We start from the raw sequence: 26,393 nt of genomic DNA on the forward strand, positions 1-26,393 counted from the left end.
ACGTATTTTGAATGATTTAATGAATTTATTGTTTATTTATCAATGAATATATATGAATCGGTTATAAGGTCAATCCGCTTATAAACTCAGTTTCGTGAATTCCCGAGGGGTGACCTTATATCGAGGTCCGACTGTATAATATAATGGTAAGCAAGTAATGTTTTGCTGCCTTGCTGACGAATTTGTGTGAAAATTTTTCTAAAAAATTGCAATGGAAACAAAACAAAATTAAAATTCGAAAAAATGGTGCAGCAGTGCGCGTTTCCACATTCCAAGGTCTATCTGTGGCAAGTTTCGCAGCGATAAGTTCAACAGTCTGCACTCTCAGAAATGGACTTTCATATTCGACGAAATTTTCATCGTTTCTGACGAAATCGCTTCCAGTTATATGCTCCGAGCGAACATTTCGTCAAATTGAGGAAACTGCTTTCGTCTCTGGTTTGAAGATGCGAATTTCGTCAAATGTAACGAAATATTTCTTCATTCTAGTTTCGTCAAATCGACAATCATTTTCGTAGTTTTGAGTATTAGTTTCGTCAAATTAATTTCGTCATATTTGAGCATGTTAATTTTGTAATTTTTTGAGTTTATTTTTTCTTTTATTTTAATTTTTCTTTTTTGAGTTGATTAGTTTTCTTTTTCTTTTTTTTTTTTTTTGACAATACTGACGAACCTCGTTAATTCGAACACGCTTAAAAAGAATTACTTCTAAAACGGACTTTTTTGTATTCTCTGTCCCATTGTTTTTTGTTTTTCGGATAAGACGAATTCTGTTAAGAATAATCGATTTTAATGATCCATTAAAGTTCGTTTTAACGAGGTTCAACTGTATCTTATAAGATTTAGTCAAATCTTTACTTCAGAATCTTACCACCATAATTTCCCACTTTGATGCGCAGTCACACTCACAGGCCCGTCATTTACGGGGGGGGGGAATGACATCCCCTCCCCTTGATTTTTGAACATTTATTCTTTACGTACGCAAGGCCGTGGTTTTAGTTGGTTCTCTATAAAAATTTTGAAGTGTACACCTTTTTCCACAATTGGAAAAAAATCGAAATGACTGCCCTGCACTCCCCCCCCCCTCCGCCTAAAGCAAAAGGCAAGTATTTGTTGAAAAAAGAGACACATAAAAGATGTTAAAAAAATTTTTATTAATGTAAAAATACAAGCAGACAATTTCTTTAAAATGTAAAAATAATTATTGCAAATTCAAGTTAAAGAACAATGAAATGATGTCTGGAAATTAGGGCTTTACGATGCATCGATGCATCGTAAAATACAGATGTACAGTACACCCTACATCATTACACCGGTTTAGAATAAAAACCTCTAAACCGATAGATCGGTATGCTCCACAAGTTTGCTTACATCCAAGCTTTTTTTTTTTATCCAAGCAAAAAAAAAAAGAACGGAAACCCGCATGTTAGTCCAGTCCCATAAACTCCCCATGGTATCTAACTAAACCCCCCATAAGGGGGATTTTCGTGCAAAAAATCTATTTTTTGCCGGATCTTTTCCATATTTGGCACAGAGGTTCATTCTTGATGCTCAGGAATACTCATTGAGCAGTTTTCGTCCTGCTATGGAGGGGGGGGGGGGGGGGGGGGGGAACAACCCTCATGGGGGATCTCCTTATAAAAGCTATGTTTTTGTCCGATTTTTCCAAATTTGGCACAGAGGTCCTTTGATGCTCGGGAATGCACACACAATGGTTTTAGTCCCTCCATGGGGGGGGGGGGGGCAACGCCCATGGGGTTTCCCCTTACAAAAAACAAGTTCTGTCGGATTTCTTCTAAATTTGGCACAGAGGTCGTTTGATGCTCGGGAATTCCAAAAAGTAGTTATGGTCCCTCTATTGTGGGGGGGGAGAGGGAACCCCATTGGGGGGTGCTTCTTATAAAAACCACGTTTTTGTCGAATCTTTTCCAAATTTTACACAGAGGTCTTTTAATGCTCGGGAATTCAAGCAGGATAATTTTCGTTCTTCTATGGGAGGGGGGGAGGCAACCCCTCATTGGGGTTATTCTTATAAAAACCAATTTCTGTCGGATTTCTTGTAAATTTGGCACAGAGGTCGTTTGATGCTCGGGAATTCAAGCAGGGTAGTTTTCCTTCCTCTATGGGGGGGGGGGGGTTCCCCTTATAAAAAGCAAGTTTTTGTGGGATCTTTTCTGAATTTGGCACAGAACTTCTTTGCTGCTCAGGAATTCTCATTGGGGAGTTTTCGTCCAGCTTATTAGGGTCTATTTTTTTTTTTTAAACCAGTTTTTATAAGATCTTTTAACAATTTGGCACAAATTCCTTTGATGCTCGAGAGTTCCCCCATTTTAGTCCCGCTATGCATGGGGCGCGTGGGTTTTTGTCGGATCTATTCCAAGTTTGGTACATTTGTCCTTTGATGTTTGTGAATTCCCATAGGGTAGTTTTCGTGCCAAATTTGGGAAAATTCTGACAAAAGCTTCGATTTTTGCAAGGAAAACTCCCCTAATCGTGGGTTTGCCACCTATAGCGGGAAGAATAATTCCAACTGCTTCAACTACTCGCGATGTAAGTTTGGTGATGCATCACGATGTAAAAATTCCTACATCGTCCAGTCCTACTGGGAATATAGAAGTGCTACTTCCTCAGCAGACATTGTGTTCTGGAAGAATGAGACATAGGTTACTTTTATGCAGAGTTACATCAATATTTGCTCAAGAGAAAATTGCTGGGGATTTACTTCTTCATTGCATCGCATAAAAAATTCCAAAAAAAAAAAAAAAAGATTTTTTTGAAACTAATACCATAAATTTTAAAGAAATAGTGCAATAAAATGTACAGCTTTAAGTTTGTATATCTTTGTTCGAAAATTATATATCGAAAATGAAATTAGATAATCTTGAGAAAAAGCTTACCTTTTTCTTTTTTTCAATCGATTATTTGTCTTATTAATTTTGCTTCTATGTAGAATGCTTGTTTGGCAAAATTTATGTTTAATACAGGAAGTGTATTATTGCATGCAGTACATACTTTATACTTTGAAGTACTTTGGTACATACTTCATATTTACTTGTCTGGAACTTCAAGGGAAATTAGGTACCTTTATATAACATAATTGATTAGAACTTTACTGATTTACTAAGATAACTCCATAAGCATTAATGCAACCATAGCGTTGACCAACCATGGTCAACGCTAAGACAGAATTGCAAGTAAGAGATTCAAAGGTATGTAATGAAAATAGTGACTAGCGTATCGAGAAAAGTTTGCTAGTTTTTATCATATACTTTTTATTTTCCTTTCAATTTTTCAATTGAAATTTTACATAGACATTTTACTTTGTCTGCAGCAAAAACCATTACTCTAACTTAAATTTGGACTTACTAGTAGTTCATCTATGAAATGCTTCTGAAGGGAATTCCCTTTATTTTGCTGATAATTCCTTGAAGCAGCAAATATGGCAATAAAATTAATGCTGCATTTATTTCAGCTGTAGAAACTATGAATAACGGAAAAATTCATAATTATCGCAAATCAGGTAACACAAATTAACATAGAATTTAGGGTACTAAATGTGAAAATAAACAACAAAGAACGCTTTATAATTGTTATTATTTTCAAACATGCTGCTAACTTACCTTTTTTTTTACATCAAGGTTACCTTCAATAACTTATTTTAAATTTGGGAAAAATTGAAAAAATATTGAAAATATTTAGCTGCAAAGCACAAAGATATATATTTCTTTATGGAAATTAATATTTTCTTTGTAACTTAAAATGCTTTGTTTTAAATTAATATTTACTTTACTTCATGTTTTATTTTGCAAGTAAAACCATTCAAAAAAAAAAAAAAAAAAAGAAAGAAACAGACTCAACAAATAGTGAAGTATTGATACAACATAAACAAGAGACAGCTGCAGAAGGAGATGACATTACATAAACAACATGGGGTGCGACTTTAATAAGTCCGGTCAACGAGCCTAACAAAAAAAAAAGGGAGGGGGGTATCATTTTCGAACCATAAGCTGATAGCCAGCTTGCATTTATTTTTAATTGCATTAAGCGCTTTTTTTCCTCGATTTTTGTGGGCTTGTTTAAAAGGTTGCTAAGCAATTATTAAAAAATATTTTTATGAAATTTTTTGTGAGATAAAGTTCTTAATACTTTTTGATTATTAATTTCTTCAAAATCATATTTCAATTTGCTATTAAAATATTTCATGTAGTTTTGTTAAGAATTAACTATAGAAGACATCTATTGTTTACCCATTTCAAAATATTAATCTTACCTAAGGGGTGGAGCAATATTTCATTGAAAATGATAAGTGTTACGTACACTTTTGTGAGAGAGCTACTGTATAAATTATTATTGTATTGAATAAAATATTACATGTAGAGTAGAAGAAGAAAAAATACCAATACTTAGAGAGGGGGTGGGGGCGGAATATTTGTTTAAGAAAAAAAAATGCAGAGTAAAAAAATTTTGAATTATTAAACAAAAACACTTCGTTCACCAGAATTATATTAGTAAAATTCATGAAGAAGAATGAAAACACATAACCATGAAACATATTCAACGTTGAAATTAAAAGCTTCAAAGTTCTATGCTATTTATCAAGGCGCTGTATTTATTATCTGCGTTGTTGTAGCGACGGTGGAATTTTTTATGTAAGTTTAAATTCTTAAAAATGCTTTGGTCATCTTTGTCAATTGTCTAACGGGGGGAAATAAAGGAAGTACGTTTTCGAAAACAAATGTCAACAAACACACATTTTCATTTGCAAATAAAAAATAACGCTAGTTAAGCCTAACGTGGAGATCACTCAAAGTTAGTTTATACAGAATTCCAAACCAAATCGAACAGGTTGTTTTCAATTTTAATGTGTTTTAAATACAACAATAAACACAACACTAAACAAAAATGTAACAATACATAAAAGAAGGCACATTGCACATACAAATTTTAATAAATACTAACCTTTTTTATGAATCCTGTAGAATAACTGCCGTAAAATAATTTAACGAGCAAGTACAAGACTGAAACGAAAACTCCCAGAATGCACTGCAATGTGACGAAATCGGGACGAAATTATTTCGTGAAAAATTTGAGATTTCTGGTTTCGTCAAATATCACGTGATTCAGTGACGAAAGGATCGTAGAAAATAACGAAATAGTGTTCGAGGATTGCCGAATCGTCAAAATTGAGCGTTTCATTTTTGACAGTGTGTCCTTTAGCGAAGACACAAACAAACATACATTGTGATTTATTATTACTAGTTGAAATAATAACACAATTTTTCATTTTTCTTTGCAAAGTTAATTCTAAATTTTAAAAACAAATCATTTGTTAGAAATAGTTGCATATCATTATCACAATTTAAAAAAAATCGAAATGCGAAAGAAAAGTAAGCTTTTCAAGAGTGTAAATACTTGTCTCTTTCATATTTATTTGAATAGTGTATAGAAAAATGGTTACAGGTTCAATTTATACGTTCAAACTTTTTTAGAAGTTGCAAGAGATGATCGTACAGTAGCTTTCGTGTATCAACAGCCAGGACAAAATCTTGGTGGTTGAAGAGTGGGAATGGAACGCAGTAATTGGACACCATCGACTTAAGTTTGCCGATAAGAATATCGACATCGACAGGATCAGCAAGAGCATCGTTCATTGACCAGATGAGAGCCACAGGAGCTGTTATTTTGGACACATCGTACTGTGGAGGCGTTGTCTAAAAAGAAGAAATTTCTCATATTACATCGGTATTTTTAAAGTGGTTACAGTAAACCCTCATTAATCCGGAATCTATTTATCAAACTTAGATGTCAAATTAATCTTGACGATTGGCGGCATTCTACAACTGTATAACATCGGCATCACTACTATTTGCCGCTATGTTTGTATAAAAAAATTTTGAAAAAAAATAGAACCGACTTCAAAATTGCTCTAAAAAGTGAAAAATAATTTTATTCTTTAAACACCTTCGATAATACTTTTAAACATAATTTTTGAAGTTGGCGCAAAAACGATCGATAAAATCATTCACAGCCATAACTCAACTACAAGTATAAATTTAACCAGGTCCAGTTTCTTCACTACCACATGCATTACGCATTGATGACAGCACATATTTAAGTAACGATATAAATGTTTCGTTCCTAAGTTTGGATGATTTTTTGATAAAAATATGAACGAAGCATGGTTACAATGGATTTTACTTTTTTTTTTTTTTTGCGCCAACTTCAAAAATTATGTTTAAAAGTATTATCGAAGGTGTTTAAAGAATAAAATTATTTTTCACTTTTTAGAGCAATTTTGAAGTCGGTTCTATTTTTTTTTTTTTTTTTCAAAATTTTTTTATTTCATTCTTTTTAGTGTAAATGTAGATATTTCAGTAAAAGTAAGAAGTTACCTAGTAAGAAGTGCGGCTCTATATCACTGTATTGCTTTAGAAAAGCCTTTATTCAAAATTATCATTACAATTACTATTAATGTTACAGTTATATGGCACCAAACTTTTATAACAATGAGTTTCATATTGTCGCGTAGATGAAGATAGCGAAGACAATGTGAAAGCCAAATGAAGCGAATATTCGTTAGTCTCAACTCGAGATCTTTATTCAGAACCACGAATGAACGTTACATCTCCTTATATACAACTTGAAAAAGTGCTGGAACTTTCCAAACTTGAAAAGATACAGAAATTAATAGAACATTCGAGAAAATACGGGAAACAGTAGAAACGAAATTTTAGTAAAATTCACTTTGTCCTAGTCGGGATTTGAACCCGGGTTGCTCGTGTGGGAGACGAGAATTCTACCACTGAGCCACCGTTATCCACGGATGAAAAGAGCGAACTTCGCTACAATATGATTTTAATCATTTCATTGGGAAATTTACTGTTTTTTGCCCATAACTTTTTATCTAAAGAACAAATATGGTCAAACAAAGTAATGGGACCTAAGTTGAGCCATCCTCTATCCATTAAAAAAAGAATCATCAAAATCGGTTCACTAGGTGAGACGCTATGAGTGGACAAACAAAAAAAAAAACATACATACGGTATGAACTGATAACCGCCTCCTTTTCGAAGTCGGTTAAAAAATATGCCAATTGTAGTACTTATAGCGGAAAAGTACCGTTACGTTTGTTTAATTTCCTATCACGATTCTTCACATTTTCGCACTGACTACCCACATTCGATGTTTTGGATTCCTCTCTATTTTACTCGTACATAAGATTGCTCTTTTTTTTTCAAAATAATGAAGAATCTTTGCATCAAATTTGAATAAAACACACAACACGTCAAATCAGGGCCGGATTTGGAAGTGTGGAGGCCCCGGGGCAACGAAGGAGTGGAGGCCCCTAATCAGGGTTCGAAAAATCATCATATTTTCAAAAATATCCGATATTTTGATATATATCCGAATATTTTGATATTATATGTATATATCCGATATTTTCGACCAGTAAAAGTTAGGATATTTTTTAAAAATTTTGTTGTGAGGGGGGGGGTGCCCTTTGATGTGGAGGCCCCGGGGCAGTAGCCCCGCCTGCCCTCCCCTAAATCCGGCCCTGCGTCAAATAATAATAATGATAAAAATAAACCTGGTGATAGCATTTTATTTCATAGTTTGCTTGCAAAAGACATAGCCTCTTCATGGTGTACGCTGGTTAATACACAAAATCCACAACAGTTACAGAACACAGTTTCATGGAATTCCTTTTCAAGGTTAAAGCTGCCCCTAGACGATTTATTGTTGCCACTTTTCGGCTAGAAACTGGCCATGATTGTCATGCAAGAAATTAATTTGTGTAACCCAGGTGAAAGGTTCCCTGCACTTATCACTACAGAGGGTTTAGCCGGTTGGATGGAGCCTTGAAGACACGTAAAGTTTGAAGGCACGTTTTTCGTCCTGCAAGAAATTTATTTATATCTAACATTCCACGTTGCAAGGTTCCCTGTAGTTATTACTACACAGGGTTTAGCTGGTTGGATGGTGCCTTGAAGACACGTTTTTTTGTCGACAGTTGAAGATTTAACTTGCCCATTTACCATTCACTTGCACGGTGAATTTTACCCCACATAGGTACGGTCGCGTATACGAACATATGCTCAATTACTTACGTTGAAAAAAAAAATCATTATGAATGTGACAGATCATTCAATAGCGACTGGGCACTGTTTCCTATCTCAAAAGTATTCCCTATACTTGTTGTGTCCCCCCCCCCCCAACAAACTGACTTGTCGCTGAAAAAAAAAATCCTTTTTGAACATGAAATAATCACGAAATTAAGTAGCGTAAAGCTGAAACTTGCCTGGTTATAGTGTTTCATGTTCCCCTTCTTGCCATAGTCGTACTTCTGGAAAGTTTTCGAATTAACCAGCTGTGAAATAGGAACATGCATAAATAAGGTAATCATACTGAGCATAAAAGATGTAGTTTAAAAATTGGTATCAATAAAGGAATAAATTATGAGAAAAGACGGGAAAATATATCAAACTTTCAAGATTGGAAAAAAAAATCTTACTTGGGCATAATGGACTACGCTTTGAGTCGAAGAACCAGCAGGGGTATGGGCAGAATATACTCCAATTCTTGTCTGAGGAGAATAAAAATAATTTAGTGGTATAAGGCATTACGGACCAGTGAATAAGCTGAGCATACAAAAGCAATATCGTTGTCAAAAATTCGTAATATCGTTAAAGACTAGCATTAAGCACTTTTTTTTTAAAGGGGGGATGTACAGTAGACCGTCGTCTACGTGGGTTTATTTTACGCGGTTTTAATTATACGCAATTTAAGATTTGACACCTTTATTTTATTTTACGCGGATGAGTTTCGGCTTTACGCGGATGCGGCAATGCAAAAAAATAAAAATTTCCCCTCTTTCAAAATCCAAACTCCTAAAGATTGCAGATTACGCGTAATCGTAACTGCATTTTGGCGTCCTGATAATCGAGCTGGGCCACTGGGGACATTTTATGCGATTGGTTCCAGAGCTCTTTCCAGAAGTAAAGTCATTAAACTCACACAGTTCCTAACTCACTGGAAGAAGAGTTTTTAGGAGTGACAAGAGAGGCCAAAACCAACGAGGATGACGTCGGTGACGCGCAACCAAAAACGTACATATTGAAAATTTGGAGCCATTCCTAGACAATAGAAATGATCTTTCTGATTTGTTAGTGAAGGAAGATTCTATCATGAAAATGACGGTGAAGGGATCATAGATGCGTTAATGCTCTGCAAAGAATTACAGAGAAAAATTCTTAATGACTGCCAAGAGACTCATAGCCAGCTCCTTTTTATAAATGGAACACGAAATTAATTTATGTTTTCTTTATGCATATTGTGCATAGAAATCGATATAAGTACACATTAAACTTATAGTACAAGTAGTCATCACTAGAATGAAGTTTTTTTTTTTTTTATTTTTTTTAATCGATGAAACCTAACCTCTATTTTAACACTAATATTAAGTCTTAATTTACAATGCGGTTTTGATTTACGCGGCATTTCTGTGATGGAACGTAACCTTGGAGCGTAAAACGAGGGTCTACTGTAGTTCAACCCAAATTCAAAAAAAAAAAAAAAAAAAAAGAAATCAGAACTGTTTAAACAAAACTTTTTCACTGAGTCGGGTAAAATGAATGCACGCCTATTAAATAAAGAAAACCATGTTCTTAATAAATGGGTAAAACAATTTCAACAACCTTAACGATATTATTTTAACAATTTAGAGGTCATTAACACATTTGAAAATTGTGATGATTTTGTATATGGGTCAAAAAATTAGAATATAATCAATTCATTTAATGTGAATTTGAAAAGTAGCGAAAATATTTGCATATCTGTTGATTGCGTAGGTTGCGACAAGTATAAAGCCAAGCACCCGCTCAATTTTACGTTATTGTTTTGCTGAAAATTGGTGATAAAATCGGAAACAAGTAAATTGCTTATTGTATCATTGTTTTAAGTAAGAAAAAACCGTAAATCTTGGATGAAATGAACGTTTTACAAAATCCACGGTATCGAAGATCTTAATATAGTATAGAAGGACCGACCAATTAAAAAATAACCGAAGTAAGTGAGGTAGAAAGCGTGCGAGAACTGGTACAGATGAACGCAAATTAAAGTGAACCGTCCAAAATAATCGTTTTAAAAATGCCCCCTACATCAATAAATGTTGAAAATAATCTGTAGTAATCGTGTTCAAGCAAACTACACTTACACGATTGCATAAATTGCGAGTCTACGAAGAAAAACCAATGATGAACATGAAGCAGTGACATGCCCAAATCTGTTGGACAAAGAGAAGATCATCTGAGTGCAACAAGACTGAGAAAGTATTTTATCCTGTAATAAATTTTTATTTGAAATATCTGTTGAAGAAAGAAGTGTTCGGGTTTGGCATTAGAAAAGCGAAGCGCTTGAGAAATCTTGTGTAAGACGTTCTCTCAAATTGAGACATCCTTTATGGTATGGGGATGCATGAAAGTTGCTGGAGCTGGGCAATTGCAACCTTAAAACAATGTGAATTCAACTGTTTATCAAGATATACTAGATTATTGCATGATACTCTTTTCTGAAGCACAGCAGGGACACATTCAGTGACATATTTATCTTTCAGCAAGATTCCGCCTCGCGTCACATCTCGAAGCCGACTCGTAGATTTTAAGCAGAAAGAGGAATTTTTGTATTAAAACATCCAAGCAGATCTACCGATCTTAATACCACCGAATATTTGTGGCGTCATTGAATCTAAAGAAAAAAGATCAAGACCTAAGGCCAGCTAACAAAATTGAACTCATTCCTCCATCGAAGAGGGTGTGGAAATAGTATCAGCAGCCTTGAATGTAAACAGCTGGTGGACTTTATATATAAAAGGATTAAAGATTGTAAAAAATGACGCGACAAAATATGGATATTGTTTCGTTTGAATATGTTTTTTCTTATTTTAATTTTAATATTCTATTTTTTGAGACTCAATGTAAAGTATCATCACTATAACCTTTTGGATAATTTTGTCTAAGATAAATTTTAATTAAGTTTATATGAAATGTTATGTACTTTTTAAAGTCTAAATAAGGAAACACGTTCATTTAAATTCCCACTTTGCAGTTATATTTTGTCATATTCAGCTTTTCCCCCTGAAAATAAAATATTCTATTTTTATGAATTTGGGTTGTAGTACATGTAATTATTTTTAACCGACTTTAAAAAAAGGAAGCGGTTATCAGTTCATATTGTATAGTCGAAATAATTTCTTTTTCGGTGGTAACGGTTCATACCGTATGTATTTTTGTTTTTTGTTTTTTTTTAAGTTCATAGCGTCTCAGTGAATCGATTATGAATGTTCTTTTTTTTAAATAAATTGAGGTGGTGTAACTTAGATCCTATATCTTTAATTGACCTTATTTGCGCTTAAAAAAAGTTTTGGGAAAAAATTGGGAAAATTTCACGTAGTTTTTCAGTTAAATGATTAAATATAATACCCATTGTTTAAAAAGTGGTTGCTGTAAAACAGTAATATAAAATCATCATAATGAGAATTTTGTATGAAAATTTCTCTAAAGCAAACCTGAAATTCAGCACTATCATTACTCTATGTATATGTTCTATTTTTATTTTAGATAACGGCCAATAATAGATAACGGTCAGAGAACATAGGATTTTTTATCACGTATCGTTTTTGCAGTAAAAATTTGTTTGGGAAGCCATTGATATTTAAGTAATTCTAATCAAATTAGCACAAAAATAAATCACTGAGAGAACTGTTCTAAAAAGCAAAAAAGCAATTTTATTCACCGTACTTTTCAACATAATTTTTGAAGTCGGCGCAACAATAGATACTGTTCAAACACGGTTGTATGGAATTGGCAAACGTCCGGTTAGGACGAGTACAAGTCCATCTGAATGAGGAGGAAAGGTAAGAATTTGATGCGCGTGTTCCGCTCATTTGAATGAGACTCTGCTTAATTCAGAGGCTAACATACATACATCTGCAAAAGCTGACATTCCTAAAAACTAATAGATACGTCCATTTCTGCGTGTAAACCGGATGTTTGCCTTTTCATACAATCTGTGGTCCGACAGTAAATATGTAACCATAATTCAATAACAAATATAAATTTTCATGGTCCTAGGTTCTTCAATAGAATTTGCAATTTGCATGCATTACATTAAAAACAAAAATTAGGATTTATGAACGGTATAAATGTTTAATTCTTAATTTTGAGTGTTTTTTCAGAAAACCGTAAACGAAGTGCAATTACATGTCATTTTACCTATCTTTTTTTTTTTTTTTTTTTTTTTTTTGTCGACTTCGAAAACTATGTTTAAAAGTAGCATCGAAGGAAAGAATAAAAAAATTTTTTCCAAAAGAGCAATTTACAGCTGCAGTTTTGTTGTCGGTTCCTTTTTTTTCTTTTTTAAAAAATAACTACATTAAAAGTTTGGAGAACTTTTCTTCCGGTGCACATGAGAGTTATATTATACAAAAACCGGACGAAATTGTTACTCGATCCCAATAATAAGTTTGTTCGAAAAAAAAAAGGGTATTTCTTTTAAATTAGATATAGAAAATAGTCCTCTTCTACACTTATCGCAATTAAATGATTGCTCATGACCCGACCCTGTTACACTTAGGTAAGATCAAGCACATCATACAAATGCAACAAAAAATTTCTCCAGTGCATCATTATAATTTAAATACAAAAGAATACTTCTTATGTGTTATACATTAAATCAGCGTTTCTTAAATTGTGTTCCGCGGAACCCCAGGGTTCCATGGAGCTCTCTCAGGGGTTCTATGAGACTTGCAGGTTTTCTTCTCATAACTTTCAAATTTGTTCTTTAAAAAATCGATAAAACTAACGCTTTTTGAAAATTAAAAATAAATTTACTTTTACTTTTGTCTACTATTAATTATTAATATTATTTCTGTTATTACCCATCAGGGTTAGTCACTATAGGAATAATTTTATTTGTTGCTTAAAATAATGCAAATTTTAAACTATCAAAAGTAGTGCCTTCTAGATTTCAACTCCACAATTTTTCCCAAAACACCTCCTTCTACCTTCTCATCTAATGTCTCCAAAGATAGGCTAAAATTACGTTTTAAAAACTTCTATTTAGAAAAATTTTCGGGAGAAACTTCTGATCCCCCAATATCGCTAAAGATGTTTTAAAAGTGATTTCAATATTGAAAAAATTTTGGAAGTGCACACCATAAATTACGATTTTTGTCGTGAATTTCATATATTCTGCTCTTGATACCAGCTACTCACCCTGTATCTCTGACAGTATTTAAAAGGGCAATTTCAACATTTAACGAGTAAGGACCATTTTAAGGAGCAGTACTGGTCAAGGGCATCTAAACGTTCTAACTGTGACGTTAACACATTGCAACATTTACTCTAAGTCCATGATTTATCTTTACTAATAATGAAGCTGTAAGTCTCTCTGTCCGGATCTCTCTCTGTCTGTCAGGATCTCTGTGACGCGCATAGCACCTAGACCGTACGGAAGATTTTAATGAAATTTTAACTAAAGATTTGTAATTAAGCACTGTTTTATAATTATTATTTGTTTATTCATCTCTGAAATTGTCATTTTATTTTTACTAGTAATAAAGTTGAAAGTCTCTCTGTCAGGATCTCTGTGACGCGCATAGCGCCTAGACAGTACGGCGGATTTTAATGAAATTTGGCACAGAATTAGTTTGTATCATGGGGTACCTCGAAGCGATTTTTCGAAAATTCGATTTTGTTCTTTTTCTATTTCAATTTTAAGAACATTTTCCCGAACAAAATTATCATAAGATGGACGAGTAAATTACCAAGTTATCATAACGTGGAACCGTAACATGGGCAAGCCAATTGGCGAGAAATTCATCATACATTATTTGTTAATATGCAGGCGAACCAAAAGACCTTTTAATTTTCCACTACGGGCAAAGCCGTGTGGGTGCGACTAGTAAATAACTAAAAAATTGTTGAAAAATTAAAGACATTTTTATTTTAAAAGTTTAAAAACTTTTTCTGTGTAAATTTGAGTGAATTATTGCTTGCAGGTAAAAAAAAACATGAGTATTTCTTTTCCTAATAAAAAATATTTTTGATCAAAGACTTATTCATTAATTCTAAGGCTATTTGTTCCTTTTAAAAAATACAAATAGCAGTGTATGTATTGGTATTTTACAACAACAAATAATAACTAGCAGTTATTAATAATTAGCATGATCGTTAGTCAAATATATTTAATAGCTATTTAATGACAAATACAAATAGTTAATATGATAGTTCGTCTGAGGTTTGAACCTGGGCCCCCCGAAACAATCCTGGCTACGCCACTGAAAATTGGTGACGAAAAATCAGGGGTTCCACGAAAAAGTGAGCATTAAAAAAGTTTCCACTAAAAAAAGAAATTAAGAAACGTTGCATTAAATAATAACTGCTTCAGTATTCAATAACAGAGTTTATAAAATGTAGCCACAAAATCACTCAATCTAAATGAAATGATTTCCCAATTCACCTGTTTACAGAATGTGTATGAATGATCACAAGTAGCTGGATGTGAAGGCGGGCAGGGCCTGATTACTGAATAGGCCAACTAGGGCTCCCGCTTTTTTAGGGCCGACCAAATTGCTGAAATTGCTTTAGTCGATGAGTAAAATTGTAATGTTTGACTAAAAGTGGGGGGGAGGAGACTGTTTGGCATAGGTCCTGCCAATATTTAATTGGGCTCTAAAGGTGTGTAGGATTGAAGGCATTTAAAATATGACCGCCAATGGCGTACTCGGCTTTCTCTATTCAAGTCCTTCAAAGCATTTCATGTATGAGGACTTCAGACTGAAAATAAAAAGCACAGGGTGGAACTGTAAAAGATGAATTCGGAAGTCACCCATATAATTAAACCAATTTTCTAACTTCACCTTACCTGATTGAGCTCCGCCTTATCTGTCCCAAACATCAAGAACATCACATCTTCACAAAGATACCTGATTTCTTTCTCACAAACCAGCTCGCTGAGGTACTTCATGATGACATTGTTTGGCAAGAACTCTCCAATGCCAAGGATCTCGAAAAGGAACTAAAAAGCAATTTGGAAACCATTTAAAATGCAAGTTTAATTAAATACAACGAAGATATTAAGAAGTAGCTCTGAGTTGTAGAACAAAGAGCATACAACGAATCTCGATCAATAATGCCCGATTTTTTCGTTCTCTCGAATGCATCGTCTGGTTTAAACAATTCTGTCATGAATACTATTTTACCCGGCTTACATCGTCTTCTAAACTAAAAATCTTTTTTAGACCTTGAAAAAAAATTGCCCTCTTAAAAAAATCCAGGTTACATTCAGCAACTTTCTATCATGTTTGACAGTTATTCACCAGTTCATGAAGAAAAAGTCTGAAACTTACGACTTGTTCAAGAAATGAACAGAAAACGAAGGAATGGATTGCGACTGTGATGAAGACGAACGAGTCGAATGCATAACTAGTTTTCAGAAATACTACAGAGTGTACGAGAAAGATCTTTATCATTCTAAGCAATAATAACAAAAGGAAAAAAGAAGATGAAAGAAAATGCTGGTGTTGCAAATGAATGAAGAAACCTATGATTTACTGGTTCAATAGATAGAAGTAGATCGCGCTACCTGTTTGTCAATTGTGATACGAAATTAAATTGGCGACTTGCCAGTGATCATGCTTCGGCGATCTTCCGACAGAACTCCACTGGATTTCTTTTCGTGGGATTATGTTAGAGGCATCGTTCATCAAGCACCTGCTTCTGCTATATCCGTTTTAAAGAAAAGGCAACAATTATAGCAATCCTCACTGTCACACCGCCCGCATATGTTAAAAAAGACTTGAAGAGAAATCAAACACAGAATCGACATTCTTCGTGCTACCAACGGATTTAATGTACAGACACATGTAAGGAACTGTGCAAAAAAAATTCTTATATTTCTTCATTCTTTAACATCAGCGGTTCTTAACTTAGGGGGCGATCCTAGGGTGTCGGCCACCCGTGTGTAAAGAACTAATGTGCCGCCCCTCAAGAGTAATTTGCATATTTTGACTAATCTTTGACGTCCATGTAAACATTTCTTCAAAGTTCTATATCAAGTTCTATTTAAAAAAGAAAAAAAAAAAAAACAAGAATGATGAACTTATAAAAAGGAAGAAAAGTTGTACAGTAAAAAACTCCTTAGGTACAATTATATCTTTGAAGAAAGTAATACTAAAATGTATTAGTCATAAAAACGCATTTTATAGTCTGTCTTCGGTGACATCGGAGAAAAGACGGAGGAGGGGGGGATCAGGGAAGGGGGATTACTCCCAGAAAATTATCGAAATTGGCATACGAAAAATAGTTTTAGTAATCTTTGGTTGTGTTTGGTTGCAAGGAGAAAAGAGTCGAGTATATTGAAGGTGCATGGAGAAATTTTCGAAATTGACGTCAAATATCGCAATTTTAGGAACTTTTTTGAGACTTCAGGGGAAAAATAATGTTGGAGTTCTATCCTAAAATTCTTTCAAAATTGAAATCAATTCGAAGCTATTTTTTGTGACCGCAGCTTAGGAAAGATCCGCGCTCTTCCCGAAAATTTTCCGAAACTAAAGTTTTAAACAAGCAGTTTTGGGTTATCTTTGTTGACGTTGCTAGAGGGAGGGAGATTCAATCATCTCCTATCGAAAGTTTTCGAAATTGAAGTTTAAAACGCAAATTTAGGCTGTCTTTGATGACGGTAAGGGATCTGGCGGCTTTCCTCCGGTAATTTCTCGGCACTATTGTTCCTAAAACCCATTTTTGGCTGCATTTGAAAACGATAGGGAAAACGTGAAAATATTCCGAACCGAAATATTTTTCGGAAATAAAATCCATTTTTGGCTATTTTTGGGAAGGAAGGGTTTTGGGGCTCCCAAGTGGATATTTTTAAAAGCGCAATTTTATGTTATCTTTGGTGACGTTAACAAAACTGGGAAGCTTCGGCGGATCTTTCGGATATTTTTCGATATTAATATATGAGAAACACAATTATAGACTTTTGTCCATCTCACTCCGTCGGTTAATGGGTATATGCCCTAGCGCCGTGAAAAGTTACATAATCCAGACAGTTCTCCTCCAGAGTTTTTTAGAAAATCGTATTTTACGCATTGTTTGATAACGATGGGACAAAGAGCGTGCGGGGGGTTCAGTGTGCCCTCACGAACTGTTTTTTGAAACTGAAGTCAATTTCAAACTAAGGGGGTGGGATTAGGGGGCTCTCTTAAGACGCTAATTGAATTGAGACTATCTTTGGTAGTAATGTTTGGGAATGGATTTCGGAGCCCTCCATTGCAAAAATTTCGAAAAAGAAATAGGAAAAATGTCATTAAGCAAATTTTAATGACATTAAGAAGGGCTGTCCTCTGAAAACACATTTTGGATTTCAAAGCCAACATTTTCAGGCTATATTTGATTAAGTTAAGGTGGAAGGGGTGAATCAGAGATTTAATTGGGTCCTTAAGATCGGTGGTTCAAACAGCAAAATTTTCCGAAATTAAAGTCCTAAAAACGCAATTTTAAGTCTTCTTTAGTCTCGTCAAGGAGGTCATGGCATCCTTTTAGATTTTCGTTAAGGAGCTCCGTTTAAATTTACTACCCGGGGCAAGAGCCCTGATCTGAAGCCGGGCAGTTCATTCGTGATTTTAATTCGAAAGAAATGCTGTAAAAGGGGAAAATTACAAAATTTTAGTTCGTCATTCATATATGTTTGACTCTCAGCGGAGTCGCAATTTTCCACTGTCTCCCCACGCATCCGTGATTGTTGAAAACAGAATTTGTTTGAAATGCTTGCAAGAGTATCTAATCAGTATAGCTTTTTAAAATATATTATATAAAATATGTCTTTATTGTTTAGGCCTATAAAAGCTTGGGGGGTCAACATTAGTGACCCTTGGCCCTGAGTGCTCCTTTTAGAAGGCACCCTTTCAAGCTTCAGGAGGGACCATTTCCCTCATCTCGCTTCCCCTGTATCCATGCCTGATTACCGGTTCTGTTACAAATTTTGCAACCAAATGAAGCACGTGTGTAAAGAATAGATATTAATGGACAATGAACCAACACAATGTTCCCTAACAATCTATTTTTCTTAAACTTTGCTATGCTGTCAAGAAATCGGCACTTTGATCATTGAACATTTAAAATTCAGCATATTTATTTGACTTATTATAAGTTATCTTGTGAGAAATTTTTGAGGAATTTTGCTTGATTAAAATTACTATATGATGCTGCCTGCGGCCGCCCCTTGCTTTGGCCGCCCTTGCGCGGTGCACACGCTGCACACGTGCTTGGATCGGCCATGTTTTAACTGTTGCCATCTTGTGTTTGTTAACAAATAATTGTTTGTAATTATTTTAAGCAAGCCTTTAAAAATAATTTTCAATCTTCATTCTTTGCTTTGCTTTTGAGATAAATCGGAATTGGGATGGTCGTCAAGTTTTGGCGTGTGTAATTTTGTTTTTGATGGGAATATTGTTTCCTCGTCAAGCATGAGGAGGGATCAGAATTATAAGAAAGATATAAAAGAAAGTTTCGTGGTGGCCACAACATACTAGTTATTCTTTGATTTCTAATAATAATATGTGTGTAATTTAATTATGCTCTTGTTCAATAGTAAATCTACTGCTGTCAAACATTTTTTCAAGCAGGTCTCGAGTCCGCGACTCGCTAGTTGCAAGTTCAACTCCTTCTCAACCAGGCCTCCCCAACCACGTCCTTTTTTACGCATAAGTAAGTAATGAGTAACTATTCATGGTATTCATATAAACTTAGCAGTATAAACCTCCTAGATTTGTATTATGAAAAGTTGAAATAATGTCTAAAATACAAAAAAAAAAATTAATTACATCAATTTCTTTAGTGAAGGGGGCCAAATATTTGATGGCGCTCGTGATATAACCCACGGTCGTGACAGGAGCCAGAGCAATGAAAAGTTTAACCTGAAATAGGAAGAAAAAGGAGTTAGAGTTAGATTTCACATGAACGTTAAATTTTGTACGTTGGAACAATAACAACCATTGTCAAATTTCAGTTTTGCAAAAAGTGGTCATAAAGTATTTTAACTTTTTCTTGGTGTATCTAACTTTCTCGCCCGAGCTCAGTTAAACTTTTATCACTTCAAGAGGTATCAAGCTATATAGAGAATGTACATATAAGTTTAAATTGTCTAAATTATAAATAAATTACAAGTAACATTGTTTTAGGGTGTGTTCGAATAGAGTAACCTGTTGGTTGATTTAATGACGTCAGTGGCTGATTTGATGACGCCACGGGGAGTGTCGATAAGATGTTTTTATCAACCGGTAGCTCTATTAGAACGCGCCTAGTTAGTCACCGGTTAAACGCGGTACTCTATTCGAACATACCTTTAGTTCTAAATAAAATTAATGGTTGTTGAAAAAAACAGATATTATATGATTTGAGTAAATGTGATTATTATAACTCACACAGAGTCTAAAAATAAAATAATAACTTAAAAAGAATATCTAATTCGAAAGGAATCGACTAAGACAAAATAAAATAATTTGAAGGAATATCCATCATAATTACTGAATCAAAACGTTTAAAACCAGACAATAATATAATAACGGAAAATAGTCAATCCAAAAGAAACTTAAAGAAAATGAAATATTTAGAAGAAAAGAAAAGAATCATTAAAATGAGATTTCAGACAATAAATGATTTGATTAAAATAAAAAACCAACGTAAATAAAGCACAAATTTTGAAGAAAATATAGCATATAGCTATTTCAAGGCTACAATGGAGCCTCTTCATCAGTGCAAAAAGCTCACCAACACAACTGAAGGTCGCGAAAGAATTAACAACAATTACGTGGAAACAGGTATTTATACACAATAAAACCAACCAATAACAATTCAGGACACAAGACATCAAGCGACCAATCAGTAAACAACAGGTCAATCCTGGCCTCAGAGCAAGGAGGAGAGACAACCAATCACAGGCCAGGAGACAAAGTGAGACTACGAAGAAAACGAAAAAACAATTATAAAAATTGCTTCCAAATATCATGAAAAAATGGAATGCTGGAAAAGTCATTGACTAGGGAATGAGAATTTTTCCAAATATAGTAAGCTTGCCAGAAATCGAAATCATAGACCGAAGAACATTTACAAATAATCTTTGCAGATGAAAAATCAAAACAGTGGCCAGAAGTCCAACAATGCTGAGCGATGGAAGAACGAGCAAGTTCTTTATGTTTAACAAATTTTCATGCTCTTTCAGACGGTACTTGAGAGCACATTTAGTCTATCCAACGTAACCAAGTCCACACTTGCAGGAGATGCTATAAATACCCCAGTTATTATGACAGTCAATAGGATGCTTCAAGTTTGTAAATTTTATTTCATTTACAGGAGAAAAGCTATCGTTTGGTGATTGGTTGCTGGATGTCTTTTGCCCTGAATAGGGAAGTTGCAACCTGTTAAATGTTCATATTTTGACTATTGGATATTGCTAATTGACCCTCAAAACTAAAAAATTCACCATCGCCGAATTTTAAAACACCATGGTTGATTTTTAATGAATTTTTAAAAATCCACGCGCAAAAGTGCGCTCTTCTGAAACTTCACGAGCTTACGTCACAGGGCATTAATGGGCAGCCTTCCGCTGAAGATCCCTTGTTTTCGCTACGGACATTTTGAGCGGGCTGATATTTTTATTTTTTAGAAATTCAATAATCCTTTTGAACACACTATGGAGGCCGGATTTGTTAAAGCACAATCTAATAATCTTCCTCAATTAACATCAATGATGGTATTCGAATATTTCCGAAAGGATGAGAGGTTTAGTATTCCAGAAACGCAAGGAGTTAAACAACAAAGGTAAGCCTTACGTTTTGTTTTCGAAGCCACTGCACTTCCTTCGGCTTCTCCCGCGGCGGAAGAGCGCATGACGTCACTTCCTGTGCCATTTGACGTCACAATCGCTTGAGTTTAAAAATTAATTTAAAAAAAAAAACTACTTATCGTATCGCAAATTTTTTTCACCTATCATGTTCATACATGTTACTCTATCATATAAAAATAGAATTGAAAAATCGGAAACTTCCCTATTCCTAATGGTTGGCGCTCTTTGGTATAAGTATCTGTTTCCACGTCGCTCGCGACCTTTGGTTGTGTTGGTGAGCTTTTTGCACTGATGAAGAGGCTCCATTGTAGCTTTGAAATAGCTAGATGCTTTATTTTCTTCAAAATTTCTGCTTTATTTACGTTGGTTTTTCACTTTAATCATCTTGTAGCACAAAGCTTACATAATAATTTTTCACTTAGTAAATGATTTGTTGTCTGCAAAACATAATCTATTCATATAATAACTTGTAAATAAAAAGAGCAATGAAAATTAACTCTACACGTATTTATACGTGGGACGAAAGCAGACGATAGTATAAAATTCCTCAGAACAGATCATATGGTCACGCCGCAATGAATCACGTGGTCGGTATCTGCCAATCGCAAAGACAATAGAATGGAAAACGGCAAGTGAAAATCTACAAACAATGTTTACTGTTCAATTAAAAAATAAAAAAGTTTATTTAAAATAAAATTCTTAGAAAATAAAATTCTTAAAAAAAAAGTGAGAAACTGTTTTTGGAGCAGTGGAGCTAAAAATTTCTTTCATTTACTCAAATCAAAACAATTTTTCAAGACAATGCACTTACTACGAATATAAAATTAAATATTTCCTTTAAATTAGAGAGGTTCTCATTGCTACTGCAGCTCTGGTAGACATATTGCTATTTCAGATCGGACAGCTGAAATCAGAAACAGAAACAAACCCCAGACCTAGTTGTTAAAAAACTTTCTGACATTACTACTTTCATATTTTTATTCGATATGATAAATATTTTGAATATTTAAATGCAAATATTATTATCCTATTCAAATTGTTGGATCATCAAAAATATCCGTTCCATTTACTTGCATAATTAACAAGTGGTTCAATATGAGGGAAAATATTAAGTTCATCACATTATTGTCTCTTAACAAATTAAAAAAAGAAAAATTGTCTGAGTTTTTGGTGATAAATCTCTAAAACACTTTGAAAATGTCAAAAATACTTACATATAAAAACGAACATGAGCCTCATTATATGAAGAGAGAAATATACCTTTTTGTTGTATTCCGGGTTCTCCGACAAGAGTGCAAAAGCCGCCGAAGTTCCTTGGGAGTGGCCGACGTAATTCAGTTTTGCCTGTCCACTAGTCTTCAGGACGTAATCGATCATAGCTGGGAGATCGTACTGAGCCATCTGATCAAAGCTGAGGAATAACCACTTGTATTACTAACATATGAGACGTTTAGAGATAAAATAAGTTGATCAAGTCCACGAATGACTTGATCAACTTTAGCTCTGATCAAGAATCTGATTCATAGAAAAAGAGCCTAAAGTGCTTTCTGTTGAATGAGGTGTTCAGAGCTAAAGGTGAATAAATTCATTCATGGACTTGACAAAGAGTATTTTACATCAATTTTGAAAATTTCTTGCAGGTAACTTCTCCATACACACATTTTTTCCTCCTAGTACCCCAAAAGATTGAGTAAAAAAATGTTTTTAGAACTTCAATTTCGGAAATTTTGCAGTAGACTTCCTCTGATGCCCCCCATCTGTTCTTCTTTTGGATTAACCAGAGATATTTTTAAATTGGCGTTCTAAGATTTGTAAATTCAAAAATCCAATTTGCTTCAAAGTAGTGAATTGCACATAAGGAATTTCTAGTTTTTGCCTTTAAAAATTAAATAAAACTTGTTTACGAAATCCTCTGATCCTTCGCTAGCAATTAAGGTGCAGGGTTCTACAGACTTTCCCTCCGTTTCAGAGCTATGCCTACATTGCGGAGGTGGCGAGAAGGATGATCGGCCTCCTACCGATACCGTAACAGAGAATCAACGTCACAGGAGCCCACTGCCTTCTGCCTAAGTCCTACTCTCTACGCGAAAGGGGCTTGGGTCTCCTAAGAGGTAGTCGGACCTCCATATATCGAAGTAGCAAATTGCCGGAAAAAAATTCGATATATAGAAATTTCGATATATAGAAACGATATTATTTTATCATAAAAATCTCCTAAAACGTTAAAATTAAAGCTAATTTTCGTGCATGAAACCCAATTTCTAATTTATACGAGCATCGAATTAAACGAAAGTTAATAACTGAAAAATTAACAGAAATTACATTTTTGTGCTTTCATACATCTTCATTCTTCCGCAGTTCAACTTGATTCGCAACATGAGGGGATTTTCGCTTTGACAGTGTAATCGAGAGAAAAGTAAAAAATCAATCTACTTAACTTGAATGATTTTTACTGAAGCTAAAAATACTAGGAGTGATAATCAACAGACAAAAGGGATAACTTGAAACTGATTTTACAGTGTTACTGGTTACCACTAAGGTTTGAAATAAACCTGAGGGAATCTAAGAACTCCAGAACGGAACAACGACCTATCTACACACCCCTCAAATCCAGATTTCTTATGAGTTTCTTAGCAACCTTTAGTGAACATAATTTTCTCCCCTAACCTTCATTTTTCATGAGACAAAGTCTAAAGTGGAAAAAAAAATCTACGAATGTCTCAAAAAAAAATCGATATATAGAGATTTTTTCGATATATAGAAACAATTTCTCTATATAATGAACATTGAAATTTGCTGGGATTTCGATATATAGAAAATTTCGATATGTGGAAGTTCGATATATGGAGGCTCGACTGTATTTTTAACAACCACAGCACCTAAAATAAAACTTTTTAGCAATATGAATTCGATCTTTCGGATGATTTTGGTTGTTCGAGGTTAAACTGTTCTTTCGAGCAAGGCCCTGTTTAAATAAGTGAATGCCCGGGCACAAACAGTAACTAGATCTCCTGGCGAAAAGATATCGACAATTTTAATCAAGGGAAAAGGTTTTCTTTTTCATTTTTCGATGGTCGAAGAGACCCTTTTCTTTTAACTGCTAGAGGTCTTGGAGTGTTACACCTTCCAGATTATTATTGGTTGGTTAATAATGAAATACTTAACGTACATGAACACAGTAACGACACATTCCAGGAGTAAATGACCTACTGAACAACATGAGCAAATGTTAGCAGTAGTTGCAGTAATTGCATAGTAAATATTATTGGATATTGACGTGTTAAGTGTGAAAACAAAGAGATTAGTAGTTACTTAAAAAAATTTGTAGTTTATGACGAAATAAATTAAAATTCTCATTTCCCCCCCTCATTTTAGCAGAAAACATTAATTAATTCATTTAATTTTAATACAGAACAAGATTTTGGAACAAATTCAATGCATTATCTCAGAATTGATGGAAAAATCATAAAACATAGAAATAAGAAGATACTAAATGTTTGGACAAACATATTAGAAGTTGTTCGATTTCGAAGTTTCCGTTTTGAAGAAAGAACCCAGGCATCAGATTCACCTGCATAAATAAAGTACAAGATTCATTTTTGTTTCTGTAAAATTGTAACAAACCTGAATTCCCAGAACTCCTTCATTTTTGGAGTGTACTTCACATGCTTCCGAGAGTACGTATTTCCTCGGGTGTTCCCAAGCCAGACGTCGTATCCAGCATCGGCCAATATGAACCCTGTTTTAGAAAATGATATTAAGACATTAAAGCAATATAGAGAAACGTAGGAAAGTTACAGTTGAAAACTCTTTCAGAAACTTTGGAGTCAGCAGTGCGGGCAGAAATTTAGAAAACAGCTGCAAATTTGGCAACAGTAGAACCACTTCTGAGCAGGGCCTGATTACCCAAAAGGCTCAAAATGCTTAAGCTTTACCTCAAAAATTTTAGGGGACCTAAATATGGCTGAGAAACTGTGCCTGACAATTTCAGTTTCTGCTTTTAACTGCGTTTTTAGAAAAATGGTTAAATAAAAATGTTTGGAAGAATTGAATAATAAAAGGTGAGGACACATCTTTATATATTAATAGGCAAGCCGTTTCCTTTCGGTATCGATTTCTCCTCTGTTTGTGAACCGATTTCCTTTATTCTTTTTTTGTTCGGTAGCTATTGCCGAGTTTTAGTGTCATCAATAAAAAAATTTGAAATCGAACTCTAATTAACGGAGATATTACTAAAAAACGCGTTTTCGTCCTAAATGGCTCTTTCTACGCGAACGGATGGTCCAATTTTTTCGAATTTGATATGGTTGGAAAGGTCTTTAAAAACACTCCTAACGAAAAAATTGTCAGAGCGCCCAAGGTCCAATAACCTAAATCCACTAGAAAAAAAGTTATACGCGTTTTTTAGTTAGCGAAACTCAAAAATTTTAATTTTATCTCTTTTCCCTTGTTGAAGTTCATTGTTGGAAGCGTGAAACATTAAGTTTTAATTCATTTTTTAAACCGCTTTTTCTACACGAAAAATGCATTTTAATGCTTCGAGCTTGGTATGGTTGGAAAGCTCGTGAAAAATACTTTGAAACACGGTTCTACCCGGTTTACCGAGGGAAAACGCCAACCTGCTAGAAGCGCTACAAAAAGCACTAGAGGCAATTAAAAGTTGGTGAAAATTCATTTTTATTTGCTTTTTCACGCGACACAGTTAGCGTGAAGAAATTGCTGGATAATATTGTGGTGTTGCCGATTCTCGCTTGAGCATAAAGAAATGAAATACTTGCATCTGTTTTTATTATTGAGGCTTTTTGGGTAAATACGGACATTTAAAATATTTTCATTTTGATTATGTTTTCGCGATTTTAATATTCAAATAAATTATTTTACGGAGTGAGGGACGACTTTCAGTTCCAGCTCCCAATAATACCTGCATTTGCTATCACCACAAACAGATCTCAAGGTGAACTTTTGATAAAATTGGCGTATTATTACGACGTCCAGTGCTTTCGCATGGACAATTATATGTTGTCGTGAGTAGAGTTCGTTCACTTGACTGTTGAAAATTTTATATTTAATGGCAAGATCATGCCTACGTTTACAAAAAATATTGTTTGTACGAAGTTTTACGTATTAAGGGAGTTTTGTGGCATCATTTCATTCAGAAAGACTTCCATAATTGTGAAATTGGCGAACTTGATTCATTTTGGCACCAATGCCAGGACGAGAAAGAGTTTTCTTTTGCATTCGTAAAAAACGAGTACAGAAATGTCTATTTGCAAGGAACTGACTACGAATGAAGTCCCTCTTTAAGGTGGGGTTCATTAAATTGTAACTGTTCGTGACAAGGCATAGAAAATAAATGACAAGAAGAGCATAGGGAGAAATGGACATCAAGCTTTTTTTTTTTTTTTTGATAAAAAAGTTTATGAAAAACAGTGTGATATGTGGCAAAGGGAAGAGGGGTTATGGTGAAGTGTGAAACTTTGCGACAAAGGGGA

General features: G+C 34.3%; 1 protein-coding gene across 1 annotated transcript in view; it reads right to left on the reverse strand.

Moving 5' to 3' along the window:
* Window positions 1–5,370: 5,370 nt before the first annotated feature.
* Window positions 5,371–26,393, reverse strand: part of LOC129225596 (gastric triacylglycerol lipase-like) — a 51,281-nt gene continuing 30,258 nt past the window's right edge. Inside the window, exons 3-9 of the mRNA XM_054860053.1 lie at window positions 24,526–24,640; window positions 22,162–22,312; window positions 18,881–18,973; window positions 14,923–15,075; window positions 8,513–8,584; window positions 8,300–8,368; window positions 5,371–5,711 (exon numbers count right to left, since the gene is read on the reverse strand). Coding sequence (XP_054716028.1) covers window positions 5,463–5,711; window positions 8,300–8,368; window positions 8,513–8,584; window positions 14,923–15,075; window positions 18,881–18,973; window positions 22,162–22,312; window positions 24,526–24,640 — 902 coding nt within the window. The 3' untranslated portion in view covers window positions 5,371–5,462. The remainder of the gene's footprint in view (window positions 5,712–8,299; window positions 8,369–8,512; window positions 8,585–14,922; window positions 15,076–18,880; window positions 18,974–22,161; window positions 22,313–24,525; window positions 24,641–26,393) is intronic.

This window comes from Uloborus diversus, chromosome 7, assembly GCF_026930045.1.
Source record: "Uloborus diversus isolate 005 chromosome 7, Udiv.v.3.1, whole genome shotgun sequence".
NCBI lineage: Eukaryota > Metazoa > Arthropoda > Arachnida > Araneae > Uloboridae > Uloborus > Uloborus diversus.